Source organism: Anopheles nili, chromosome 2, assembly GCF_943737925.1.
Source record: "Anopheles nili chromosome 2, idAnoNiliSN_F5_01, whole genome shotgun sequence".
NCBI classification, from domain to species: domain Eukaryota; kingdom Metazoa; phylum Arthropoda; class Insecta; order Diptera; family Culicidae; genus Anopheles; species Anopheles nili.
Genome location: NC_071291.1, coordinates 69143238 through 69159745, shown reverse-complemented (window position 1 = coordinate 69159745; position 16508 = coordinate 69143238). Strand labels below are relative to the sequence as shown.

The 16508-nt window shown below is 41.9% G+C and overlaps 7 protein-coding genes across 8 annotated transcripts; 5 read left to right on the top strand and 2 right to left on the bottom strand.

Moving 5' to 3' along the window:
• The first annotated feature begins 1584 nt into the window (after positions 1-1584).
• LOC128729265 (CDK5RAP1-like protein) lies at positions 1585-3385 on the top strand. The gene is made up of 2 exons (XM_053822934.1): positions 1585-2749; positions 2823-3385. Exons 1-2 carry the CDS (start codon positions 1585-1587, stop codon positions 3383-3385), a joined length of 1728 nt encoding a protein of 575 aa, XP_053678909.1.
• A 446-nt stretch (positions 3386-3831) lies between these two features.
• Positions 3832-4927, top strand: LOC128729254 (transcription initiation factor TFIID subunit 8-like). Its single transcript, XM_053822924.1, has 4 exons — positions 3832-3967; positions 4034-4320; positions 4397-4802; positions 4857-4927. Exons 1-4 carry the CDS (start codon positions 3832-3834, stop codon positions 4925-4927), a joined length of 900 nt encoding a protein of 299 aa, XP_053678899.1.
• Positions 4928-5006: 79 nt separating this feature from the next.
• LOC128731343 (ATP synthase subunit beta, mitochondrial) lies at positions 5007-6978 on the bottom strand. Its single transcript, XM_053824454.1, has 2 exons — positions 6934-6978; positions 5007-6797 (listed from the first exon to the last, which is right to left on the bottom strand). Exon 2 carries the CDS (start codon positions 6761-6763, stop codon positions 5249-5251), a length of 1515 nt encoding a protein of 504 aa, XP_053680429.1. The 5' UTR covers positions 6764-6797; positions 6934-6978; the 3' UTR covers positions 5007-5248.
• Positions 6979-7366: 388 nt separating this feature from the next.
• On the top strand, positions 7367-10981 carry LOC128731344 (ras-related protein Ral-a). 2 transcript variants are annotated; one of them, XM_053824456.1, is made up of 4 exons: positions 7367-7519; positions 7631-7791; positions 7902-8076; positions 10094-10981. In XM_053824456.1, the coding sequence occupies exons 1-4, from the start codon at positions 7367-7369 to the stop codon at positions 10196-10198; spliced, it is 594 nt and encodes a 197-aa protein (XP_053680431.1). In that variant the 3' UTR covers positions 10199-10981. The 2 variants fall into 2 exon arrangements, with proteins under 2 accessions (XP_053680431.1, XP_053680430.1); XM_053824455.1 differs by lacking the exon at positions 10094-10981 and adding an exon at positions 8751-9404.
• Positions 10982-11047: 66 nt separating this feature from the next.
• LOC128731342 (negative elongation factor B) lies at positions 11048-12873 on the bottom strand. Its single transcript, XM_053824453.1, has 2 exons — positions 12800-12873; positions 11048-12737 (listed from the first exon to the last, which is right to left on the bottom strand). The coding sequence occupies exons 1-2, from the start codon at positions 12871-12873 to the stop codon at positions 11048-11050; spliced, it is 1764 nt and encodes a 587-aa protein (XP_053680428.1).
• Positions 12874-13542: 669 nt separating this feature from the next.
• LOC128729244 (zinc finger protein 724-like) lies at positions 13543-14846 on the top strand. The gene is made up of 3 exons (XM_053822913.1): positions 13543-13680; positions 13772-14601; positions 14669-14846. The coding sequence occupies exons 1-3, from the start codon at positions 13543-13545 to the stop codon at positions 14844-14846; spliced, it is 1146 nt and encodes a 381-aa protein (XP_053678888.1).
• Positions 14847-15610: 764 nt separating this feature from the next.
• LOC128729235 (zinc finger protein 354C-like) lies at positions 15611-16486 on the top strand. The gene is made up of 2 exons (XM_053822900.1): positions 15611-16275; positions 16333-16486. The coding sequence occupies exons 1-2, from the start codon at positions 15611-15613 to the stop codon at positions 16460-16462; spliced, it is 795 nt and encodes a 264-aa protein (XP_053678875.1). The 3' UTR covers positions 16463-16486.
• The last annotated feature ends 22 nt before the right edge of the window (positions 16487-16508 follow it).

The following is a 16508-nucleotide window of genomic DNA, read 5'->3' as shown; positions in this document are numbered from 1 at the left end:
ATCCACAAGTTGCCAAATATTCGAATGGGCAAAACGTTGTCCTTATGGACGTTTTTTGTGATCGTGTCTGCGGAGTTGAACGTATTTCTCGGCTGACTACGTAAGATCTGACGGTGTGGCTTTCACGGGACAGCGACGTGGAAGCTGCGTTTTAATTTGATTATAATAACAATGGAGCCCTATCTTTTCCGATACCAGTTTCGGTGTCCAACCGACCGATGACAATTGGGTAAAAGATTTTGTATTAATGCAAATTTAATGGTACGGTAGTTTGAACATTGGTGGGTAGTCTTCGCTCCGGGTCATAGGTGCTGCTTCCGACCGTAGGAGCCCGGTCGGTTGAAGAATTTCCCGCGCGTCGGTTTCTCATGCTGGACCCGCCGCATGCTGGATGTTGGCCATCTGGCCTGATTAGAGATGATTTCTACTCGACCGGTAAGTTGCCTTGGGAAATCCGCGGATTCAGTTAATATGCAAAATTCTTTGCATCTAGTTTTTCAAGAACTACAAAAACCGTTAAAAATGTCACAAGCCCACGTGGAGCGGATTTTCGGTTGGTGATCCTGTTTTCACAGAGCTCAACAAATTTGAAAAGAGTATTGTATTCTGAGAGTACCTTTTCGTTTTTCGCTGGTTTATTTTCTATTTTTTTTTTCTAATTCGAAGCCGTTGCTACAGGCTTCTTTTCTAAATGGTATTGCTGCAGTCTCAGGTTTGCAGGCATATATTTCTGCTACAAATTACTATTGGAATATGACAGATTATGCTGTTATAATAAATAATGGAATACTAGCTTATGAAATATTTAGTTCAAAACTTATTTTTTTGTCTTTTTAATTATATTTGAATGGACATTGTTTCAATTGACAAATGTACTACTCCAGCTGTTCTTCACGTAAAAGTTTTACGAAATAAAAAGACGTATTAACAAAATTTCTCCCGGTATGTTTATAGGATGGATAAATAGATTTATACAAAAAGGATAATTGTGGTGTGTTTCAAGCATAAAATAAATCTAAATAAGCTTAATGTTATTTAACGGCTATTAATTTGATGCTACGCGGTTTGAAAGAGTATTTGAATTTGTGTTATCATTTCTGACGTTTGCTATGCCAGTATAAGGAAGTGTGTTTGCATTGTTTTGTTTAGTTCAACATAGGTTGTAAGGTAACTATTGTAATCTTGGAGGTAAATTTATTCAAAAAATGTTATCTCTTACGACTACTAGATTAATATTTGGTTTTAACTATGGCGTCTTTACTTTTAGGTTATGTAATTACTCTGGATCCTGACCAAACTCTGTTTGCCGGGTCCAGTATCATTACGATATACAAGTATAGTCAACCAGAGCTATTCAACTTCATCTCACCAAACATCCTTAAAAGTAAGGTGTTCTAGTTTATTATATTTGATATGTATTAGAGTGGGTTCATACGTGGACCATGTGCTCTCTTATTTAAAAACAGTATCATGTGTATATGAAAGAGATGATAAAATGAGTTATGCAATGTTAAACTAAAATTAAAGCATGTGAACAAAGTAATTACTATAAACTACTCTCGGCAAAACAAAACATTATTCAACATGAATTCATTAACAAAACATTGGATGCTCTTCAAGAAAATTCGACAACCTATTGCCAAATGTGCGGCCTTAAAAAAAGAACAATACAGCAGCACACGAAGCCTCGAACATTTTAAAGATGGTCCCTCACTGCAGGATTTTATCCGTGCATCGTCTGAAACTGCAAACATTTACATGGCAGCACGAAACGAAAATGTACCTTATATATCGGCTGAATCCCTCCGGGGTCAAAAGCGAAAGGTGTTTCTCGAAGTGTATGGTTGCCAAATGAACACCAATGATACGGAAATAGTGTGGTCGATAATGAAATCTCACGACTATCAGCGCACCGTACAGTTAAAAGAAGCGGACATCGTTTTAATGATGACATGTGCTATTCGAGAAGGAGCCGAAGATACGATATGGAATCGGCTGAAGCACCTTCGCTTGTTAAAGCAGAAAAGAGAATCGAATGCCGAAAAACCATTGCAGATTGGTGTACTAGGTTGCATGGCGGAGCGTCTGAAAAAGCAATTGGTAGAAAAGGAACACTCGGTTGATGTTGTAGCTGGACCAGACGCATATAAGGACCTACCAAGATTGCTAGCAATCGGTCAAAAAGGGCAGAAAGCTATCAACGTGCTGCTTTCGTTGGATGAAACATACGCTGACGTAGTTCCGGTAAAACTGGACCGAAAATCGAAGACGGCGTACGTTTCTATTATGCGAGGATGCGACAACATGTGTTCCTATTGTATAGTTCCTTTTACTCGCGGCAAAGAACGCTCCCGTCCCATTAAGTCGATTCGCGATGAATTGCTTAAACTGGAAAGTGAAGGAATAAGAGAAGTAACGCTGCTAGGCCAAAATGTCAACAGTTATCGAGACACAAGTATCAACTCATCGGAATCTGATACAAAAGAAGCAACTATTTTAGCACCAGGCTTCCGCACCGTATACAAAAGTAAAATCGGAGGACTGCGATTCGCTGAACTTCTGGCAGATTTGGCAGAGACTGTTCCCGAGGTTAGGATTCGTTTCACATCACCGCATCCCAAAGACTTTCCTCGAGATGTTTTGCAAACTATCACGAAACATGCGAATCTTTGCAACAGCCTACACTTGCCAGCACAGTCCGGGAACTCAGAAGTTTTGGAACGCATGAGGCGAGGTTATTCGCGAGAAGGTAAGCGAGAAAATAAAATAAAATGGTTCTATTATGCTTTTATGATATTTAACATTATGTTTTCTTCTTTTAGCTTACCTAAACTTAGTTAAAGAAATTCGCTGCATTATACCGAATGTGACGCTTTCAAGTGATTTTATATGTGGGTTTTGCGGTGAAACAGATTCCGAATTTTTTGATACTGTTTCCCTAATTGAAGAGGTCGGCTACCATATGGCGTTTTTATTTGCATATAGTATGCGAGAGAAAACTTCCGCCCATCGCCGATTTAACGACGACGTACCGGAAGAAATAAAGCAGGAGCGGTTGCGACAAATGATATCCGCTTTTCGGAGAGGTGCCGAACGGCTGAACAGTAAGTTTGTTGGTAAAACGGAACTAATATTGATTGAGGGCTATAGTAAACGATCGCGAATTGAATTTGCTGGTCGTAACGACGGTAATGTAAAAGTAATATTACCTAGCGGACCAATAATGTCTAGTCAACACGCCAAAAAAGATGATTTAAGGCCAGTGAGTGTGGGAGACTACGTCGCAGTACGAATTACAGCATCAAATTCACAAATCCTTAAAGGAGAACCATTATACCATACTTCAATACCAGAATTTCATTTAAGGCAAGATTCGGTTCTGTAATATACAATAAATTGTTAACTTCATTGAAATCATTGGTAGGTCGTTGATTAGTGTTTAATCCCTTACCACCGAAAAGTGCATCAAACCAATACGGAAAAGAAAGCACTCACGATCTTTTCTCAGAATAGTGTTATTATTTTTTACATAAAACAATAATTTTTTTTTAAAGTAATAAATAAATGTTTTATGTTCACGTTGAACGGAATGATAGAAAGAAATTTTATTATTTAAAATTAGGATTCGAAACGTCCCGTTTGAACAGCGATTTGAATCTTTTTCACATCAAACTTTTTGCAACGCCCAATCTTGCAAGAATTTCGCCCAGCGCAGAACCGAGCTGACAATTGCTTAGAGTGTCAACATCGATTTGAAAAACATACAGCATTTTAATGTTTGGAGTTTATTCCTTGAGTGATATGAATTGTATTTAGTGAAATTTGATTACCATGTCGGAACTAAATGCCACACAAATGGCACGTCGTCGTTTTTTAACGATGGCCATCGCCTCACAGCTAGAGGAAACAGGATTTACCTCTGCTGACAAGGATGCACTAGAAACGCTCACCGAAATGATGCAAAGCTGTAATAGCCATAGTATTTGCCGACGCAAATGCTACCGATATAGTAATGTTGTTCTTTTTATTTCAGTTTTAATTGAACTGGGACATTCAGCCCGGAACTATTGCGAACTAGCTGGTCGAACGCAACCTGTGATTGGAGATGTGGTGGTGGCCTTAATCAATATGGGTATTTCTATTCGTGGTCTAGACACATTCGCGAAACGGGAAGGACGGCATGTGCTTCCACAGCCCCAGCAAGCGCAAGCCCAGAAACAACAATCGATATTGCAGGCCGGCCAGAAAATTTCTCACCCATCGCACATTCCAAATCATATGCCAGCATTTCCTGATCCACATGCATACATTCGGACACCGGTTAGTATGACAAGCGGTTTTGTAAATAATAAATTTTTCATCATTTTCATTTCATTTCATCGATTCATCTGCACAGACTCATAAACAACCAGTAACGGAATACGAAGTGATTCGAGAAAAGGCTGCTCAGCAACAGCGGGATGTGGAGAAAGCGCTGACTAAGTTTCTCGCAAAAACAAGCGAATTCGATAGTTTGTTCGACAACGAGGAAAATCCTATGTTTCCTCTGATTGCCTGCAAGCCTTCGTTTCCTCCGTACCTGCAAGCGCTGAATCCCAGCGATCAGATATTCGATTTTGAGGAGCTTGAATATTACTACTTGGTAGCGAACCGAAAGGAAGACATCACGGAAACTAAGGAAGAACCCGATGCTGGAGACGATGACGACGACGAAGATGGAGAAGTTCCGAAGAAAGACGAGAAACAAGACATTGAAGAAATGTCATCCCCACCCGTAGGAAAAAATGATGCCATGGTTACGAGTAATGCTGGTAACAGCACGCCGAGTGCATCTATTCCTGCTTCCAGTACTGTAGCTCCCATCGATAATCCGTATCTGCGGGCGGCAACAATTCCACGTAAAGTTAAAAATGATTCATCACGCTAATAAGAAATGTTACATTTCACATCTGCAAGAGAGTACAGGTGATGCTTTCTTTGGCAATAAACTGACTGATTTCCATGAGTATTGGATCAAACATTTCTGTTCATTCCATTTAATGAAACAAACAAATATACAGCTCGTACCGTCCTCCGGATGAATCGATTATGTTACTGAGTCGCTTATAACTAACGCACTAGCTCTTCGCCTCAAGAATGAGGTGTGTCTGAAGGGGCTCTACAGTTGAAGTGGGAGGAAGGCCGAGGAGCTCCTTCAGCAGGCCCCATTCGGCGAACGATGATCGAACGCACCAGCAGCTGTCCCTTCTTAGGCGGCTTCCTTGGCCAGACGTTCGGCCTTCTCTACGACCTCTTCGATGGGGCCGACCATGTAGAAGGCGACCTCGGGCAGATGGTCAAGCTCTCCGTTCAGGATCTTCGTGAAGCCCTTGATGGTCTCCTCGAGCGGCACCAGCTTGCCGGCATGTCCGGTGAACACTTCGGCCACCTGGAACGGCTGCGACAGGAAGCGCTGGATCTTGCGAGCGCGCGCGACCGTTAGCTTGTCCTCCTCGGACAACTCATCCATACCCAGGATAGCGATGATGTCCTGGAGCGACTTGTAGTCCTGCAGGATCTTCTGCACACCACGGGCAATGTTGTAGTGCTCGGCACCAATGATGTTCGGGTCCATGATACGCGAGGTCGAATCGAGCGGATCGACGGCCGGGTAGATACCCAATTCGGCGATGGCACGCGACAACACAGTGGTGGCGTCCAAGTGAGCGAAGGTGGTAGCCGGAGCCGGATCGGTCAAATCGTCAGCCGGCACGTAGATGGCCTGCACGGACGTGATGGAACCCTTCTTCGTCGTGGTAATACGCTCCTGCATGCTACCCATGTCCGTGGCCAGGGTTGGCTGGTAACCGACAGCGGACGGGATACGACCCAGCAGAGCGGACACCTCCGAACCGGCCTGGGTGAAACGGAAAATGTTGTCGATGAAGAGCAGCACATCCTGACCCTCCTGGTCACGGAAGTACTCGGCGACGGTCAGTCCAGTCAGAGCGACACGAGCACGGGCACCGGGAGGCTCGTTCATCTGACCGTACACCAGTGCGACCTTGGAGGACTTGTCCTTCAGCGAGATGACACCACCCTCAATCATCTCATTGTACAGATCGTTACCCTCACGGGTGCGTTCACCGACGCCGGCGAATACGGAGTAACCACCGTGCGCCTTAGCAACGTTGTTAATCAACTCCATGATGAGTACGGTCTTACCGACACCGGCACCGCCGAACAGACCAATCTTACCGCCCTTCGCGTACGGAGCCAGCAGGTCCACGACCTTGATACCGGTCACCAGAATCTCCTGTTCGACGCTCATCTCGATGAACTCGGGAGCCTCGGCGTGAATTGGGGCCGATAGGTTGGTGTCGATCGGACCGCGCTCATCAATCGGCTCGCCGATAACGTTGATGATACGGCCGAGCGTTTCAGCACCCACCGGAATACGGATGGGTGATCCGGTGTCGAGCACGCGCTGTCCGCGCACCAAACCCTCCGTACCGTCCATGGCAATCGTGCGGACGGTGTTTTCGCCGAGATGTTGCGCAACCTCCAGCACCAGCCGGGCGCTGCGGTCCTGCACCTCCAGGGCGTTCAGGATGGGCGGCAGCTGCTCGTCGAACTGCACGTCCACGACGGCACCGATAACGGCCACAATTTTGCCCTGGGCAGAGGCGGCGGCTTTTGTCGCTGCCTTGGCCGCGTACGATCGGGCGAGCACCTGCTCAGCCCGGACCGCAGTGGTCATCAGCGATTTCATCGTCGAAAACATCCTAGAGTTCTGGATGCTTTGCTCGTTTCGAAAACTGAGAGGTTAAAACAAGTATATCGATCAGATTATCTAACAACGAGTACGGGAAGAAAAGGAAATGGCCACTAGGAACTGCTTATTCTAAAGTATAAATAGAGATATGTAAAATAACACTGATTACGTAAACTTACCAATTGTAAAATTACCTCCCGAGGCTGTGCCCACACTGCGCGTTGACCGAAACGAACTAGACTGGGCGACAGTCGCTTTTGTCTGTCAAAAATGACATTCATAACGAATACGCTTCGTGTGTACTCGGATTGAATAAATAACGAAAAAACATTTATTTACTACTTTAACGTATAAGTAAAGTACATCGACGGGACATTAAAGCTTACGTACATTACATAAAGTATTACTCATTTTATAGACAAACAGCTGTTTTGAAGCTACTGCGAGTATACGTGGAATTTGCTTGCAGCATCTGACGGAGCATTGACAGAACAAGGCGTGACCTCTGTTGTTCAAACGTCAAACGTATTTGTCATAAGCTTCTAAATTGTTTTGGAAACTTTCCAAACTCCTACCGAAAGCAGTCGATTGCTCGCGTTATTTTGTGTTAAGATGTCGAAAAAACCTACTACTGGGCCTGCCTTGCATAAAGTGATTATGGTGGGTAGCGGCGGAGTCGGGAAATCCGCGCTAACGCTGCAGTTCATGTACGACGAGTTTGTGGAGGACTACGAGCCTACGAAAGCAGACAGCTACCGTAAAAAGGTATACAGACGAGGGAAAAGCCAAGCTTCGGGTCTATTGTGATGTTAATTTGTACGGTGGGAAAGTCGACGATTTCTCCGTTATTCACCGTACGTCGGGGCCCTTTCACAGGTTGTCTTGGACGGTGAAGAGGTCCAAATCGACATCCTGGATACGGCGGGCCAAGAGGACTATGCCGCGATCCGGGACAACTATTTTCGCAGTGGGGAAGGATTCCTTTGCGTGTTTTCCATAACCGAAGACGATAGCTTTCAAGCCACTCAGGAATTCCGGTAACTAGCATCCACGCGCGACGCATACCATGTGATCGGAATATACACCACCCCCTTCCACTGGGTGCAATGCTAATTGACCTTTTTTGTCATTCATTTGCACCCCACAGGGAACAAATATTACGTGTCAAGAACGATGAGAACATACCCTTCCTGTTGGTTGGGAATAAATGCGATTTGAATGACAAAAGAAAGGTACCACTAGCTGAATGCCAGTCCCGTGCCCAGCAGTGGGGTGTGCCATACGTCGAAACATCGGCTAAAACACGCGAAAACGTCGACAAGGTATGTGTCATCGTATCAATCATTCCAACATGCACCCGCCATATCATAACGGATGTTTGCGTATTGCTATAGTTGCTTACTCAGGGTTCGTTATCTCCCCTCGAGTCTGGGCTAGTATAAGCTGCCATTTAATCATCTTTTCTTTGTAGCATTGTTTGTATGTATCCGATTTCTGTTATGTTGCTTTTATACAACTCTGTTACTCATCAGAAATATTTTGCATATTCTGTCGCAAGTTTGGGCGTAATTAAATTATGTTTGGCAAATGTCATGTAAGCACAGTGGGGGAGGGCATACCACGCATTGTTTGTGTGTGACATTATCACGACTGTACAAAGTTAGGATAACTGGCTCGAAATTAACAAATTAACACCTATCACCATTGCATGATGTGCGAAGTGGACATAGAACTCTCACAGTTTTTACCCTCTAAATATAGTAAAACTTAAGGTTAAATATTTACTAGTTATGTAGCTCCAAGATTCTATCTTTCAATTGGGAGTAAGTTATTGGCCCACATGTTTTCCCTCTTCCCTATTCCAAAGGTATTTTTTACCTGATCCCAAGATCTAGTCTTTTGTCTTTTTGTCTTTATTCATAATCTTCAAGCTATTCCTTTTGATCGTCAGCTTATATTGCATTTGTGCTGTGAAACCTCACTACTTATTCCGCAGGTTTTCTTTGACCTGATGCGTCAGATACGCTCACGGAAGACGGAAGATTCGAAGACTACAAACGGTCGCGTTAAAGACAAGTCCAAGCGGAGGAAAATCAAATGTATGCCATTATAGAGTCGAAACACCTACGTCTCATTTCACGGGGAATCGGTGGTACGATGCGTCCAAGAACAGGGCATACGACCATGGTAACAAGAGGGAAGATACTCACCATTCTTCAAGAATCCTAAAACGCAACGGCTTGCGTTTTATATTTCCTCATTATCATAATTTTTAAAAGTGCATCCATTTACAGTATGCAAAAATCCTACAATACATACCCATAGACACACACATACATCGCTATTTAATGTTACTTTAGCAATCGAAAATTTCCAACACTTGAAAAAGATAAGATAATTAACACGATCAGAGGCGTGTTGATAGATATAATTAATTCCGGTATGCGAGCTGCGTGAGGAGGTTGCTTATACTTCATGTTTATGTGCAATACGGATTGCATAATGTGTTCCGTACCACGTTTAGCCTATCCCTTTGAGGTCCTATTTAGCTTAGTTATTCTATATATTTCTTCTCATACGCCTTTACGTATCATTAAAATGTATTTTTGTTAGGTATCACACCGAAGCTGCAGTGTGCATGTCTTAGGAATGGCCCTAAAGGTCTGAACAAATAGAGATGAAGAATAACTCATGTTTGTTTACTGTTCAAAGTATTCTTTCCATCTAATGCAAAACCGAATCGTGCTGCAAATGTGGTGTTGTTGTGAATATTTCTATGATGCTTTCAACCTTTGCTCTCTATGCTTCTTTAACGCTATTGAACGGTATTGTATTGGAAATTTTGGCTCGTTGTTTGTACATTCCTTGGCGTTGCACCGATTGGATGGCGTAACTCAAACATACCCACACATTGCTGCTCCATTACACGCTTTAGCAGAGTTGTTAAGTGCAGTGCATTGTGAGATGTTTACATTTTCATCAAAAAATCATACTCAATTCGATTTAAACATCCAAAGTGTCTGTTGATTTTCAAACAAAAAATATAAAACAAACATCAGGGACAGTTTAATTCTCTAGCTAAGCTTGAGTGCGGTATGGATTTTAATTATTGCTTTAGTATTTATGTTATTTTAATAATTTTTTGTCTTGGTTTTTAGTATTTTACTATACTTTTTGTCGGTTCTTTACCTTTCTTTTTAATAAAACAAAATGATGCACATTGGCGAACGATAATGATACTGCTACCCGATTGCATGCATCCTGTTTTCCTCCTGTTTGCGGAGGCGCTTTTGCGATTCGGTCGAATGATGCGCTCCGGATGGTGACCCGTGTATGCAGATCTTTTACGATCTCATTCGAGACATCTCGAACAGAAAGAAAATCAGCCAAAACACGACCCCGCAGCCCAATCGGAACAAGAAGGGCTGTTGTCGGATACTCTGAGTATGAAGTTTCATACTCAACGCTGAACCTCTCGTCCACACCGACCTGCCACTCATCGTGTAAACTAAAATGATATTAAAATCAGGGCGAGTGTAAAACTGCAAGGTTTCACTCGGAAAAGCGAGAAGGTATCATGTAAACGGAACCAAACTAATGTAAGATTACTAATGTATGCTGTTCTGCAGTAAGCTGAAAATTAATGTTCGGGTGTATCGACACACCCTTTGCAGAGCAATTTTTGATGGGCCATTAATACGGAGATGGTACAGTACATTCGCAGACCTCATAAATTTTGCTGAAGTTAAAACTGACGAACGGTACCAAGTTGACAGGATCGAACCAATAAATCCAAACTCGTCGGACAGAATAGTTAGTTTAAGGCTGGACAGTTGAATTTATTTACTGACCAATTTTATGTAAAAAAGGAGTTATGGTGCAAAGATACTTAGGTATTAGTCTCGTTTCCATTCGATTATAATCTCACGCCAGCGCTGTATTTTGTTCACATTTCGATCTTTTCCTCAATTTTCTTTTACTATTCCAAAAACGTAACAAGCTAAAGAATGTGCTTGTTTTCGCTTACGTTAGACAATATATGTGCTCGCGGGAGGGAAATACATCAATGTTATTTGTTTGAGTGTAAGATCAGAGTAATCGTAATTAACACGTGTCGGGTATGTTCGAGAAATTAATGGAAATTATTTTATCAGCAATCAGTATATATGTGTTGCTCTAAGAAAAACCAATATCAAGGCAAGAATAAATAAAACTCTGAATGGATGAATGCATAAAGAAAGCCAATGTTTTATTGAAACGCTTTAATTAAGGTATACTTCTAAATCGATATATTTAGCTTACGTAGTGGGGACCGGGTGTAGGAACACTCTTCAACGGCGAATCAAAATCCGTTTCCATCGGTTCCGGTTGCGCTTCCTGCGTCAATGCACCCACCCGCTTTTGCAGATTTTCGTACAGTTTGTGTACGCTTTCGTGATGCTGCGCAGTTGGTTGTAATGCTTTCATCAGCGTCATGAGCCGTGCTTGAGGAAGCTTCTGATGAATGTACCACAGCAACTTAAGCATGTGCCGTGTTACGTTATCACGTGTCAGCCCAGCAAAGAGAAATTCGTCAAACAATCCGGTACAAAAATCTTCGTTTGCGAATTCATCCGACATCGGAATAATGAGCGCAATGAGAGAATGTAAGAAAGGATCCTCGTATGCTCGATCGTCCTTACACGAAGCTAGGATGGTCATTACGCGCAGAATGCCGACACGATCCTTTTGTCGTGCAGTGTGTAGTGTATAGTACATCGCAAGTATCGAGGCGACCGCGTTATCCTGAATATAGGCCTCGACCGCATCCGGTGCCGGTCCAGAATGTTCGATAGTCGTGATCGCACTTTCACGTTCGTCGGGAGGCAGTTTCGAATGCAAGTGGCGCACCTGATCATCGACCATAAGAGACATGAGGGCGGGCAAAAACTTCGTTACCACTTGGCTGTCGAGCTTTGGTTCCTTGAAGTCCTGTGAGTCAATCATGACCCAGGCGGATAGCCCCAGTGCCAGCATGCGCAACAGCAAAATCAATATAGTGTTTTCACGCGAAAGACCTTCATTGTTTATGAGATGTTGCAGAATCTTAATAGCAGATGTGGCCAAAAAGTTGATCGCATATGGATCACAAAGCGTCATCGAAAGATCACCCAGCACCTGCTCCTGTCCTCGCTTGATATTATCGAGGAAGCCTTGCAATTCGCGTGATCGCTTGATATCGACATTTTTCTCGCGGATGCACGCATCTAAACACCAGGTGAACTTGTGACACGGATCAACCGAAATGATATCTTGCACTTCGAGATCATGAAGCGCCATAAGAAGCTCCGCCCGTAGAGTGCAGTAGTGGACGTTACGTGTGCGAAGGAACAGCGTACGCAAAAACTGTAAAACCATATCATACAGCTTCACACTGTTACCGATCATGTGAGCTAGCTTTTGCACCACCTCACCCTGCCGTCGAACTTTAGGCGTTGGTGTGAAGAAGAGATTATTCAAATTTAGATGATCAAACAGAATGTGCTCTTTCTCACGAATGTACTGTGACAGAAGGGGGGACACTTCGTCGCCAAAAAGGGATTGATTGTCGCGCCAAATCTGTCGTTTCACTTCAGTATCTGTGTCTTGGTACAGCTCTCGATCGCGAACTAAGATGCGCAAATACTTGTCTTCAATATGAGGCGTGTTACGGAGAATGCACATGACGACAGGTCGGAGCGCTTTGACCCGAACTACCGGAAAGCTTTTCACCAGCAGCTCCTTCAGCTTCAGATCACGCTGGCGTCCTTCCTTTGCTCCCAGTTCATTGATATGGGCAATAAGCTTATCCCGTAGTTCTTCAAGCACTGACGTGTGGAAATCCAGCCGGCGAACACCATGCAAATCTAACAGGGGTAGCATCGGCCGCAACGAAGGCAATAAGATGCCATTTTCGACCTGGAACGTTTCGATTGCCTTCAACGGATCATCGCACTCCGAAAGACTGAAAGAGATGCTAGAAAACATCAATATATGCTCAAACAAGTTGAACTATTGAATACTTACGCGTCCTTCAAAAACAACGGACCTGGTACATTAACTTCCTCCAAACCGCTGGGGAAAATTTTCTGGGAACTCATGGTTTTCAACGAAATTTATTAACACAGCGCCAGAGAATAATACGAATGCAACTTTGAAGTCGCAGTCTCACAAATAAAAACAATACTTATTATTTCCAGCGAGTATTGCTGACAAATAGGTTTACAAACAATTTTTACAATGTTTTATTATTGTTTTCTACGAGGGGATGTTTTTTGACATTTGTTATATGAAAAAGCGTAGGAATGATGCTTGTACGTTTATTTTACTACGTTCAATGATCAAATTGATTTCAAAGGCCTTTTACTTGATTTTTATTTTATTTTAGATTAAAGAGATTCAAAGCGTTGTTTTCCTTTTCAGCCATACAAATTCGTTTTAGTGATTTTGCCATGTCAAAACGGTTAAAATGCCCTTTCCGAATTGTAGTGAATTGCATCTTATATAAACCTTGAAAAAGTATGCAATTCTTTCATGTCAACATGTTTTGAATGTAAATACACAAGAACAAAATATTTAGAACGCGATAAAGAGCAAATTCATTTCAAGGAGCTGATTGAAACTCTAGATCAAAGCCCTTTATAAAAATCCATCACTAGCTACTTATAATATTATATAAAGCACGACCGCCAGCTGTATGCTGATTGCTGATGTCGCAATAAGTAAGTTATTGTCCGGAAAAGTTGTGGAAAACTCATCTCTTCTCAGGAATGGAACCAGAATGTTGTCGACTTTGCTTGAAGACTGATTCAACGCTGAATAGCGTAGCTTCCCAGGAGCTTCCTTCGTCAGAACATGGAGGTAAAATTTCGCTGGGCACTCTTATTCAGCAGTATATATCAATCAATGTAAGTAGAGTGTGTGCTAATCGAAATCAGATACTTTTGAGAATGTTAAATATGGAACGCTTCGACCTTTTCTATACTTTTGTTTAAATAGCTAAATTTCATCACATCTGAAGCTAGGATCTGCGAAATGTGTTTTACGCACGTAAAAGAGTGGCATTTATTTCGCGAGAGCTGTCTAGAAATCGATCGCAAACTACAAAAACAGCATATTAAATTCGAAGAAGTGATCACTGCCGAGTCTTACGATCTACATTCAATTGAATTCAATTCAATCAATGAGATATCATCGAAAACCCTAAAAGACGTCGAAGAAGATCGGTTTGCAGACAATCTCGAAGAAGAGTTAAGGCAATGTTATCCGGAATCTGGCATCAGCAAGGGGGCTTCAAGTGATCTGAATACTCCAAACAGTCGCCGCGAAAAAACACGAAGAAAAACACGCACATCATATATTTCAAAAGCCACGCGTGGTCGCACTAAAAATACTATCCATGAAGTAAACCGTAGCAAACCAGTGCAGCATGAACAGGCTAGTCGAAAGCAACGAGTGTTGCCGAAAATCTGCACTATTTGTGGAATGGCGCGTACTGATATGGCCGCACACATGCGATGGCATAATAATGAACGACCATATCAATGTCCGCATTGCCCTAAAATATTTGTGAATAGCTCTAACCTTAAGAATCACATAAATTTGCACACTCGCGAAAAAATGTACAAATGTGACCTCTGTGATAAAGAATTTCCTAGCTCAACCGGACGCAGCAAACATCGAGAAACGCACACCACCGAACGAACGCATCTTTGTGCCATCTGTGGGAAATCGTTTAAATATCGCGCATCCCTTGCCCGCCATAAAATAATCCATTTTGAGGAACCCAAAGTAAAATGCACCGTGTGCAATATGATGTTTTTGACAAAGTATAGAAAATAGCGTGCCATTAAGACTCGATAGAATTTATAAGTACATTTTTTTCCTATTCCATAGGACTCGATTAACGAAGCACGTTCTAGTTCATCTGGATAAGAAACCCTTTAGTTGCGAAATCTGTGGCCGAGCATTCAATCGTAAGGACAACTTGAAGACCCACAAGAGAACGCATACGACAGCTGATGTATTACCGAATAAATCGAATAGTGTTACTTCTAACCCGCCGTCAGGTTGATGCTAAATATATTTTAAAAAGAATTGAATTTAAGTTCTGACTAATTTTTGAAATGCAATGTTTTGATAAGGGATAGATTAGGACAAGTCTGATAAATTAACGAGTGCAGAAAACGAAAATTGAATGAGCGTCAAAAAGATGAGTTGTTTCTCGTGTCTTCTCATTCAGATGTATAGAATTAGAAGTGCATATCTCTTCTCCTTTTTTCATTCTTAAACAATTTCAACAGCATTTTTGATGATTCTGTCCATTTTGACTTAAAATACGCTCTGTACGCTACCATCCTAAAACAAATTCAACACGTGGCCCGTATTACTAGAGTGAAACAACGTGTTTGCATCAATCATAACGTACTGTTGTTGCGGTAATCATTTTTTCTGAAATCTTAATCTAAGAATCACTTTAAATTACTTCATTGTAGAAACAATTATCAGTTGAAATGGAATTCAACGGCTCCGTATTTGATAAACATTAGTATTTAAAACCGTGACAAATGAAATCTGACATATAAGTCAAAGTGTGTATATGAATGAATGTATGCACAGTTGTTTTGGTTAAAGAAATTAAACACCGATTTTATTCGCTTCTATTTAATTTGAGTATCAAATCCAAGCAAACAAAACTCTTGTTTCCCGACCAAAGGTAAGAAATGTGTTCATTCCCATGTTCTATATACTGTGAATTTTACTGGCGGTTGCTTTTTGATTCTCACTACGTATTGCAGCTTCATTGCTATCACTTGTTGAGCAGGCACAGTATGTATAATGGAGTTTACCAATAATCGACTAGTAATGCTCAAAATAGAGCCAGTGAAAACACTGCATACTAAACACAAAGAGGAAGCTTGCGTATTTGATCAATCGACGGTTGCATTCAAAAGGAAGGACGATTTAATTGACACAAAAACAGCTATCTCTATAAATGACTATGTTGAGGAAAACAGCACTGATGAGTTCGTAATCTATGAAGAATCAGAATCTGACGAGTCGTCAAATTTTACTGACACTGATCCCAAACTCGATTTAGAGAGACATACCTTGAAATCCCAAAAGCGTCGAAAGCGAACGTTTTGTACAATTTGCGGGAAGTTTTTAAACAACTTTGCTGAGCACAAACGAATGCATTTAAATATCCGAAAACAGCAGTGCCCGTACTGCGGGAAGACATTTGTGCACCGGTCAAATTTATATTCACACCTGAACATTCACACTAAAGAGCGCGTATACAAGTGCCAACATTGCGATAGTGAGTTTAATAGCGTTCAGGGATTGAAACAACACCTGTTGACCCACTTCGAAGGACAGTATACGTGTACTACGTGCAACAGAAAATACGGTCGGAAATCTTACCTTCGAATTCACCAACAAAGGGTACATATGCCGAAGCAAAAACACAAGTGTATGATTTGTGATCGAGAATTTCATGATCTGTAAGACGATTCATGGTGTCTTGTTACTTTCTCTAATAATTTCTTTTGATTTTACAGACTGCTGAAGGAAAAGCATATGAAAATACACAACAACGCAGCCTTGCATGAATGCATTTTATGTCGCCGAGCTTACAATGCGAAAAGGAATCTACTGAGGCACATACGAATGGCTCATCCCACAGAGTAACCCTAATTTTTAATTCATACAAATTTGATGAGAATAAAAAATTATT